This window comes from Condylura cristata, unplaced genomic scaffold (assembly GCF_000260355.1).
Source record: "Condylura cristata isolate star-nosed mole 26May11 unplaced genomic scaffold, ConCri1.0 scaffold00006, whole genome shotgun sequence".
Classification (NCBI taxonomy): domain Eukaryota; kingdom Metazoa; phylum Chordata; class Mammalia; order Eulipotyphla; family Talpidae; genus Condylura; species Condylura cristata.
Window position 1 is genome coordinate 63,307,567 of NW_004567107.1, and position 10,560 is coordinate 63,318,126.

The following is a 10,560-nucleotide window of genomic DNA, read 5'->3' on the forward strand; positions in this document are numbered from 1 at the left end:
GGGCAGGCGGGATTTGAACTCATGCGGAAGTGGCTTTAGCTTCTCAGTGCTGTGCTTTAACCTGCTGTGCCACCAGGGAGGGCCCGACTTTAGCTTCTTAGTGCTGTGCTGTAACCTGGTATGCCACCAGGGAGGGCCCTGGATACACAACATTTTTAAGGACACTTTAAAAATATAAAAATCTGCATGAGGAGGCCTTCCATATTTCCATCTTGAAGTACAAATCAAAACCACAGCCTAGTAGGATAGTTATAATCCAAAAATGAAAAATGAGAATGTGGAGGAATTGGAACCTGTATAGTCCTGGTGGGAATTGAAAATGGTGGAGCTACTATGGAAAAGGTCCTGGAAAAGCTGAACATGGAGCTAACAGTATCTCCCAGTAGTTCTTAGATACTTGTGTGCCAGTTCTTATTGGGGCATTATTCACAGAATAGCCAAGTTGGAAAAAATCCTTTGAAGTTCAACAAATGGATCAACAAAATGGGATGTATATATGGCAGACCCAAAAGAACAAGTCTGTTTCCACTTAGATGAACTATCCGGGCAAACTCAAGGAGGAAAGTAATGGAGAAAGTGTTTTGTATTGTGCTTTAATACCAGAGAGGGCCAAAGAAACAGTTTTGTGCCACCAGGGAGGGCCGAAGAAAGTTTTGTTTCTGCTTAGGGGTGATTGGAAAGGGAGAAGGGTGATGATTGCCAATACTGAATGTAATTAGTGCTGAATTATGTAAAAGTGGTTTAGTATGTTACATGTTTTACTATAGTAAGGAGTCACGGGGAATTACTCAAAAAGTTATAATCTGAGACTTAGAAATGGACAAATCAGGGTCCTCCCTGATGGGGTAGTGGGTTAAAGCACAGCACTAAGAAGCTAAAGCAACTTTCAGCCAGTTTCATCCCCGCCCTGGAGGTGATCCTCAGTGGCAGACCTCTCCTGACCCGCCCGCTGCTCCCCTCAGCAGTGTACTTCGCCAATGGGCCTGTTCTGCTCCCCTGTCTCTGGTGAATCCTCTCACTGCCCCTGCACCTCTAGCCTGTACCCCAGCTCTGTAAGCATAAATAAATAAATCTTAAAAAAGAAAAATGGACAAATTGGCCTTTGTATTCAACCCACTAGAAAAAATATAGCCAAGATCATCCCAAAAGCCATTTTTGGCTTCCAGCTTTATCTCTGCCGCTGTCTGATGCTTGCACCTATTCCATGTTAGGCAATAGAAATAGAGACTGATTATGTCCCATGAAGGTACTCACAGTCGCAGATCCAACTGAATTTGGTGTCATTCTTCCTGGATATAGTGTATGTTGTCAGCCTTGGCTACAACTGGGATTACCTGAGAATCCATGAAACAGACTGAGGATTTGAATCCCACCCGAAGGGGAATTTGGTATAGTTGAGCTAGATTGCTTTTTAGTGAGGAAATTATAGACAACTGGTTCTCAATGTGAGCGTATGTGCTGAGCTCCACTGCCACAACTGGGTTAAGTAAATCTCTGGTAAGCACCTAGTAATTTGCCTTTCAAACAAGATGCCAGGTGACACTTAGAACCACTATTCTGGCCAAAGTTAAATGACAGCAAAGACTGGGTTGGGACTCATTCTAATCAATAGTTTTCTCACTGCTTTTGCCACTGTAGATAAGAACAGTAATAAAAGGTGAAGAAACAATCATACTTAGATTTCAGTCTGTACAGAGAAAAGGAGCTTTTGAAATCTGAGTTTCATGAGCATCTTACCTAACTTCTGAAAACCTGTCATTTGTTAAGGGAATCATAATAGACTGTCTCATAAAGTGGTTCTGAGTGCCAGTAATACAATTTGAAAAACAACTGAAGATACTGTGTCCTGAGTTTTTGTTTTTATTTACCGTGAAATAATAGGCCGTTTGATATTTTCTAGAGTCAATTCAGTAACTGAATGAGGAGTAGGGAATATCCTTCCCCTCATGGAGGTAACTTTAATGCCATGTATTTTAACTGCTTAGAGATCAGATTGGGCGGTAACCTCCTTAGAAACCTGATACAACATGCCTTTCAGAAGGAAGTACGCCAGTGATTTTTGGTTCGAAGTACACTTGCTCTGCCTCTGGTACTGTTGAGTACAGTAACACGATCTGTATGCCAAGTGAAAAGCTCCCCAGTGGTGCTCCTGACAGCTGGGGGGATGCGTGGGCAGAACAAAAGCCTGCATGGAGACGCTACTCAGCTCGGCAACCCCAAAAAACAAAAGAACCCCCCGCCCCCTCCACCACCCTTCGCGGACTAGGTGGTCCCGCAGCCACCATAGATGGCCCCCTCCCCTGCCCTCTATATTAGGGAGAGGGACACGTGAGTCTTAGGAAGCAAATTCAGGCCCAGTATAAGGGTAAACGTGTTTCAACTTGGAGCAAAACACAAACATTTTTGATTTGTATGAGATGGAAGAAGTTGGAGACAGATGCACAAGGGGCATCTGGTAGGTAAAAGGTTCATTTTCACCTTTGTTACAATGCATTACTTAAATATAAAGAAAATACATGGACTTAGCTCTCAATCTATGCCTATTCCCCTGGTCTCCCCAGTGCCGCTTTGCCACATTGCTGGTATCTACAAAGACACACACACCCACACACATCTACAAAGACAGACACACAACACACCCCTGCTCCTTTTTAGTTTGCAAATACCCTATCCTGTTCCTTTTATGGTTACCTCCCTCCAGGAAACCTTTTCCTAACTCAATAAAGTTCAACTGAGTGCCCCCTCCTATTAACAAAAATAAAACAAGATTTTCTCTTACAACACTATTTCAAGTATTCATTTACTTTCTTTCTCCTTATTCTTTGACAGAAATTGTTGGTCTTTCTAAAATCAGACTAGATTCAGGAACAAGTATTTGATATAAATCCCTAGAGGGGATGAACATACTGAGGAGACTTGCTTTTTGTGAGCCTTTACACAGTGTATTTCCCAACTGCCAGGTCCTAGGGTCACCGGGTCTAGCATAAGCCATCTCAAAATTCTTTCACTTTTTTCCACTGTTCAACTCTGAAGTTGGTGGCAAATCAAATGACATTTAATCAAATTTTGCAGATTTTGTGGCAAAAGAAAAAAGTCCAAGGAACATGACTGCGAAAATTTTTAATGCTGTGAAGATAATTTAACCAATATTGAGCATTACTACGTGCAAGCAGAAAATCAGGCTATTACAAAGGTAAATTTTAAGACTACAAAACTTAAAAAAAAAATTCCCTGACTAGTTTGTACCAAACATGCTAAAATGAAATAGGGCATAAAAGCCTTAAAAATAAGGTCTTATGTTCTTTAAATTGTGTTTTACACAGTACCTTCATGTATCAACATGTCAACATACCAAAAATTGCTTTACCTTGTATTTCTAAGTTTTGCAGTAAATCACTAAATTTGCTTAATAAAAAGTCACCTGGACCCAGAGTTGCAAATTATGACCCTTTGCCCAGGATGATGCCAGCAAGACCACCAAATGTCTCATTAGACAAGTGACTCCAAAATAGAACATGCTGAACCTAGTTTTGTCACCCTGAAAAACGTAAGTTCTTTGAGATGATAGTCCTCTATCTCCTTAGTTTACTGGCTCTCCAAAAAACCTGATTTCCTCCCAGTAACACTTATGTCTAGAGAGCTGGCTTTCCACTGACAGGGAGCTGGACTGTGGGAAAAAGTGTGCCCTACAGCTTGGGTTGAAAGAGACATTCACGTGCAAAATATTCTCAAGGGTTTTGCTGATTTTAAACTTTTCTCTAGCTAATTGGTAATGATGTATAAAGAAAAATTCAGACTTCAAAATTTAAGGTACTTTTCCGTATTTTCTTCAGAAACATTAGAATATTTTCAAAACCAAACTCTCCTTCACATATAAAGGAGAGATGACAAAACTGAATTCTCAAAATGAATCCTTCAGGCGAGTTCTATCAAGAAGATAGATGATACTCCCTGGAGTCAGCTGGAAAACTTGAGAAGATGCAACTAAGAATGAGTGAAAGAGATCTAAACTAACATCTGACCTTTTTAGTCTATTCTTCCATCCCAGGAATGACTTCCTGTTGTATTTAAGATTTAGGAAATGCTGTTATACCCCAGCAGGTTCTGAATAAATGTTAACTATGTGAGCACTTACATTTGAAATCAAAGTTTCAGGTCTCCCTGGTTGTGCAGCATTTGAAGTCTCAACACTATCAAGCTATTGCCAGCCAGCCACTGCAACAAGAGTTCAGTCCCCAGCCAGGGAACTAGCCCACATGGCACAGTAGACCTCTCCTGTCTTGCTTGCCTCTGTCTCTGGTGAATCCTCTCACCTCCCACACCTCTGGCCTAAACCCCAGTTCTTGTACGCATAAATATTTACCAAAAAAAAAAAGCAGTTTCCAGAAAGGTGTAAAGTTTATTAACATTAAGATGAAAAAACAGCTACTGAGTATGGAATAACTCCTTATTTACAAGTATTACTGCAGGAGGCACAATTTAATCAGAATTTCGGATAATCACAGGAGTATAGTTTTTCTTCTAGAAATAACAGTATTTCACTCTCCAGAAAATATTGAAAATACCAAGTAAATGCCCCAGCTAGAAACAAATAAAATGGATACCTTTAAAAAAATGTTTAAAAAAGGTAGGGTAACTGCTACTTAAACATGAATTTTCACAAAATTATCCTTGTACCTAATTAAGTAATTTGCTTTTAAAAAGCTGGCCTTAAAAAAAAAAAAAAAAAAAAAGGCAACACAAGAATATGTCTTCATTTAAGCACATGCTCTCAAGCTATCTTAAAAGAGTCAAATTAGGGTTTCCAAAGCTTCAGGAGTCCATCTTCACTGTAGGTAGCAATCAGGTTCTGATGCGGGTGATGAGCAATACCAATCACATCCTTCTCATGAACCTAGAACAGGTAAGCGTAGGGTTAAGGTTTATATGTCTACAAGAAGTGCTTTCTCAAGATGTTTCCAGAGCTAAAGCAGGAGAGAAGAGTAAAGCTCTTTGAGGCAGCTTCAAAGAGGGCTCAAACAACCAGAAACTCAAATGAGGCTACCACACTGCTGCTTGCATTTTTTTTAGACTGTTTCTCATAACATATGAATAACTGTCCCAAGTAATTTTTGTGCTACAGCTGATCCTAACCATCACCATCATTCTGTAAATTCTAGACAGAATGGCTGAGACTAAGTGATTCCTTCAACTCAGTGAACTTGCATTTTCCAGTTAGACATTCCCTGCCTCATCATTTAGCTCAAGTCTTTGATTTGTACTGGAGCTTTCACAGGTGTAACCAAAAGATGAACCAAGAATAATGCAAAAGAGATTATTCTCCAACATGAGTGTAGGCATAATTTTTTTTATATGTTCACCGTATAATTTACTCTTCCAGGACTATAGAAAACTACATTTCTCTTCCACCCTTGCATTTGGGCAAGTGACTGAGTTCCAACCAAAAAAGGATGAGGAACAAAGTAATGTAAGCTCTTCTAAGATGCGGGTTTTAAAAACCCAACAAAGCTCTCTAGCTATGTTTTTTCCTCCCGGGACCCTGGAATCTGTGTGCTTCAAATGGCATGGCTGAAGGACAAGAGGAGGGCTATACAATTTCAATCATAATAAATTTTCACCATTAAGCCACTCAGGTTTGGAGACAAGTCGTTAACAACAGCTAGCATAATTACTTCTTGTACTGACTCTTACAACATAGAGCTGCTTAAAAACATCATAAGCAACAGAACAAAGGCTAAGTAATACACCCCTGCAAGGACATCAGGGAAACTAGCCATATCTATCATGTTTTAATTTCCCAGGGAAGATCTGCTAACCTAATTGGCCAGCTAGCCTTGTTCCTTCCTTCCTTGTTTAATGTCCCCCCACCCTAAGTATAGGCTCACTGAAGGATGGCTTTTCATGACAGAGGAGATGTACAAATTCCATACAATTACTTACACAATTTAGGAATAAAATTCTTACATTTTTTAACAGGAAGCTCACATTGTTAACAGTAAGTCTGGAAAGGCTTACTTCAAGTTCAGAAAGACATAAGCATTAGTGTTATTTCTTTAGGTGGCCTTAAGTCTAATACTCACTGTCAAAGTTCTTTCCAGTTTGCCAGTGACTGTGCTGAAACAGTAGAGCACAAAGTCCTCCCCCACACAGTAGATCCATTCACCACGGGGAGAGAGGGCACAGCAAACAAAGTCACCACCTTCTCTTTTACCAGAGCTGAAGCTTCTGACAATCTAGATCATAACACAACCGAAAACAAAAACATATGGATGAGCAGCAGTTCAAATGCAGCAATTAAACTTGCTTCTCAGATTAATGTACTATCTGGTTTATAGTCATTGATAATTAGACAACCAAGTTCATTCATCATGTGCTAAATCCTATTGACTGGGAAATAGTCAATGAATAAATTAGACTCAGTAACAGAAATTTAGAATTCATGTCCCAAGTCTCCTATTCTGCTCATCAGTCAGATGAGATGCTCTTCCCATGCAAAGTGGAATTCTGTCCCAAAGACTTTGCTTGTTCTCTTTTATATTACATTAAAACCATCATAAATCAAGCTGAGAGAAACCAATCTTTTAACCAAAAAGTTAAAAGGCTACATACTGTATGATTCCACTTACATACCATTCTCAAAAAGAAAAGGTTATAAAACAGAAACAGATCCTTGGTTGCCAGGGATTAGAGTGGAGGATGAAGATCTAACTTCATTAGGGAATTTTTTGGGGGGAGGGTGTTGAGGGAAGAGTAATGAAATAGTTCTGTGTCCTGTAAACCTGGTAGTTACATAAGTCTACTGATGTAGAGAAAATTTCATAAAACTATTAACTTTCTGCCTCCAAATAAATGGATATAAAAACTGGTAAAATCCATAAGGTTTATATTTGTGTTAACAGTACTGAACAAATGTCACTTTTCTGAATACGATCACTGTACTCTATTTATGTAGGAATATTATCATTGGAGAATGCTGGGGGAAGAATATACAAAACTGTTTTTGTAATATATTAGGAACTTTAAAAAAATGCTTTTTAAATATGAAAAGAAATGCAAAAAAACTAATGGGTAGGAAACTATGGGCAGCCTAGTAGACATATTGCAGATTAGCCATTTTAGCCATGTTCTCAGCAACTAATTTATCAGTTACAGGGATCAGAGATATGAGAGTTCCAGACACCTACACTGGGTCTTCTCCATGCTCATTACAATCTCCAAACGCCCAAGGCAACATTTCAGATCAATACAACATACTCCTGGATCTTGAGACCTGAACCTTGAAGTTCCTCACATGTCTGATGCTATAAAACTGAGGTTCCTTGGGAATCACGCATGTGTCCTGTTTACAAATGTACCTCATGAAGACACTGGTGCCTGCCACTGAAGTCCCATTTCAGTTCACGTAGCAGCTAGAAGCCCCAAGGTGGTAATCCATACTCTACCTCCCTCACTCAGACAGGGACTATTATCTTAAAATTTTCAGTGAGGTTCTGAAGGAGACTTAAAGGCAGATCAGAGCCTCATTTATCTACAGGATACAAAGAAAAAGCATAATCACAAACACCCTGGGAAAAGAGATGACATGCTAAAGATATGTCTTGCAGAAACATACTGTAGCTTGAATAACTGACTGAAAAACAAAGATAGCGTGTATTATTTTCAAAGTGAATTCCTACTTGATTACTGGAAGGGCCAGAACCAAGACAAACTGATCTGGGAAGAGCCTCCAGGGACTGTGCAAAGGCACTTTCTGCGTACTCACCTGCCCCTGCATGTTCATGATGACCACTGTGTTTGATCTGTTGCACACCACGAAGTGCTCTGGGTTTTTAGGAAGCAGGATCACACTGTTGACAGTGATGTCTGTCCCTGCAGTGCTGCCCAGGGACTTAAAGGTATTTGAACATTCTGTGGTCTTCATATTCCAGATCTATGACACAAAAATTTAAGGTATAAACACTGGGGGGGGGGGTTGTTGGTAAGAATTTCTAAAGTCTTACGGTTTAAAAAATTAGAAAATTAAATTATAAAAAATAAAGTTGACTCAGAAAATAAGGCTTCTTGATTTTCAGTTGAATCAAATTTCTAGCACTGTCATATACATGGCAAGCACTTATCTATTATTAATTGGCATTAATGAAATATCACAAAAACCTTAAAACTCTTTAACAAAAGTTGTTTTTTTTTTTTTTTAAGATTTACTTATTTATTCATACAGAACTGGGGTACAGGCCAGAGATGCGGAGGGTGAGAGGATTCACCGAGGGGAGCAGAACAGGCAGATCGACGAAGTACACTGCTGAGGGGAGCAGCGGGTGGGTCAGGAGAGGTCTGCCACGCCATGTGGATCTCCTCCAGGGCAGGCAGGGATCGAACTCATGCGGAATTGGCTTAAGCTTCTTAGTGCAGTGCTTTAACCCGCTGCACCACCAGAAAGGGCCACAAAAGTTTTTTAATGAGCTACCAAGCTTTAAATTTTGCTTTGAAATGTGTTAACACTGGTGATGTCAGAAACAATCAAAAAGCTACTTTTTTTTTTAAAGATTTATTTATTTATGAAGACAGAACTGGGGTGCAGGCCAGATGTGTAGGGGCAGTGAGAGGATTCACCAGAGACAGAGTAGGGAGCAGAACAGGCATATGTACAGAAATACACTGCTGAGGGGAGCAGTGGCTGAGACAGGAGAGGTCTGCTGAGCCATTTGGGTTACTTCCCTCAATGAGGATCGAACTTGTGCTGCAGTGGCTGTGGAAAGGTCATAGTGCTGCGCTGTAACCCATTATGCCATCAAGGAAGGCCCCAGTTTGATTTCAATATTCAGATAAGAGTAGCTTTCTGGGACCCTCCCTGGTGGCACAGTGGGTTAGGATGAAGCACTGCAAGCAAGCAACAGCTGCTTCAGTGCAAGTTAGACCCACATGGCCCAGCAGACCTCTCCTGTCTCGCCCCACTGCTCCTCTCAGCAGTGTACTTCGGTGCTCTGCCTGTTCTGCTCCCACTGTCTCTGGTGAAGCCTCTCACTGTCCCTGCAACCTCTGGCCTGTACCCCAATTCTGTATGCATAAATAAATAAATCTTTTTAAAAAAAATTATAAAAAAGAAATCAAATTGGGGCTTTTTAGGGTTAACATGCTCAATAGCTTACTCTGGAATTCTGGTTTGGTAGTGAGGCACAGGCTGGTATATTGTTAAAATGCACCAGAAATGATTCCAATGTACACAGCCTGACCCTCTAAATGTCATAAGACACACACACATACACACACACATAGAATGTGAACCCTTCTGGGTTATTATGAACTGAAGGAATTAATTCAGATATCAGTGATTGAAATCTGAGATGCGCTTATGGAAGGGACAGACCAACTGTTACATCCCTACTTGCTTAATGAGGCATAAAAGCATCAAAAGCATGACCTATGCAGTGGTAACACATTTTCAAGCTAATTTTGTTAGGTAGCTCAGTAAGAAAATTTTGTAAAGGATTTTAAGGTTTTTATTCTTTTTGGATTGTGCCTTAAACAGAGCTTAGCACAAAACAGATTCAAGAGAAAACAGCTGCTGCAGTATACATTTTCCTAAAAAAAGCACTATTATCTATCCCAGTCTTCTCTGTAAAGCTCAACTGCCTCAGAAATAAATGAACATTTCAGGAATCAATAGTTTTAAGATGTTTATGTTTCCTATTCAAAACATCAGTGAGGGGCCCTCCCTGGTGGCGCAATGGATTAGGACGCAGCACTGCAAGCGAGCCACAGCTGCTTCAGTGCGAGTTTGATTCCCAGCCCCGGAGGTGACCCACATGGCATGGCAGACCTCTCCTGACCCACCCATTGCTCCCCTTAGCAGTGTACTTTGTCAGGCTGCCTATTCTGCTCCCACTCTGTCTCTGGTGAATCCTCCTCACACCCCTGCACCTCTGGCCTGTACCCCCACTCTGTATGAATAAAGAAATAAATCTTAAAAAAAAAAATCAGTGAGATATTTTACCCAATTCATTGCAAAGCTAAAGGGAGCCCCCCACCCCGCAAAAGGTAACACAAAACCATTTTCCAGTGACATTTTACATGTTGTGGGGCCCAAAGAGAGCAGAGAGAGGGAAAACAGTATGACTAAAGTAGTAAGAGCTCTTGTGTCTCCCCATCCATTCTAAGAAAGAGTACACAGTGCTCACCTTCAGGTTTTTTACTCTAGTCCCAAGCCGATCTCAGGAGATGATCTGACTTTTAAAGTATTTGTGTTAAAATGTTTAAGTTTCCTACCATAAAGCAATTTAAGAGTAGGTTCAGAATGTAAATGGAATGTCACACATTTAGACCTTTTCCAGGAAATGGGACCCTCCCTCATCTGAAATAGCTAAATCTCTTAAGATAGTGGGATACTGGCCCTCGCTGGTGGCGCAGCGGGTTAAAGCACAGCACTGAGAAGCTAAGGCCACTTCCTCATGAGTTCGATTCCCGCCTGCCCCGGAGGTGACCACATGGCGTGGCAGACCTCTCCTGACCCGCCCGCTGCTACCCTCAGCAGTGTACTTCGTCGATCTGCCTGTTCTGCTCCCC

At 40.7% G+C, this 10,560-nt stretch overlaps 1 protein-coding gene across 1 annotated transcript in view; it reads right to left on the reverse strand.

The window, feature by feature from the left end:
• Window positions 1-4,699: 4,699 nt before the first annotated feature.
• SMU1 (smu-1 suppressor of mec-8 and unc-52 homolog (C. elegans)) overlaps window positions 4,700-10,560 on the reverse strand; it is a 19,141-nt gene continuing 13,280 nt past the window's right edge. The window contains exons 7-9 of the mRNA XM_012721649.1: window positions 7,763-7,930; window positions 6,081-6,233; window positions 4,700-4,894 (exon numbers count right to left, since the gene is read on the reverse strand). Coding sequence (XP_012577103.1) covers window positions 4,796-4,894; window positions 6,081-6,233; window positions 7,763-7,930 — 420 coding nt within the window. The 3' untranslated portion in view covers window positions 4,700-4,795. The remainder of the gene's footprint in view (window positions 4,895-6,080; window positions 6,234-7,762; window positions 7,931-10,560) is intronic.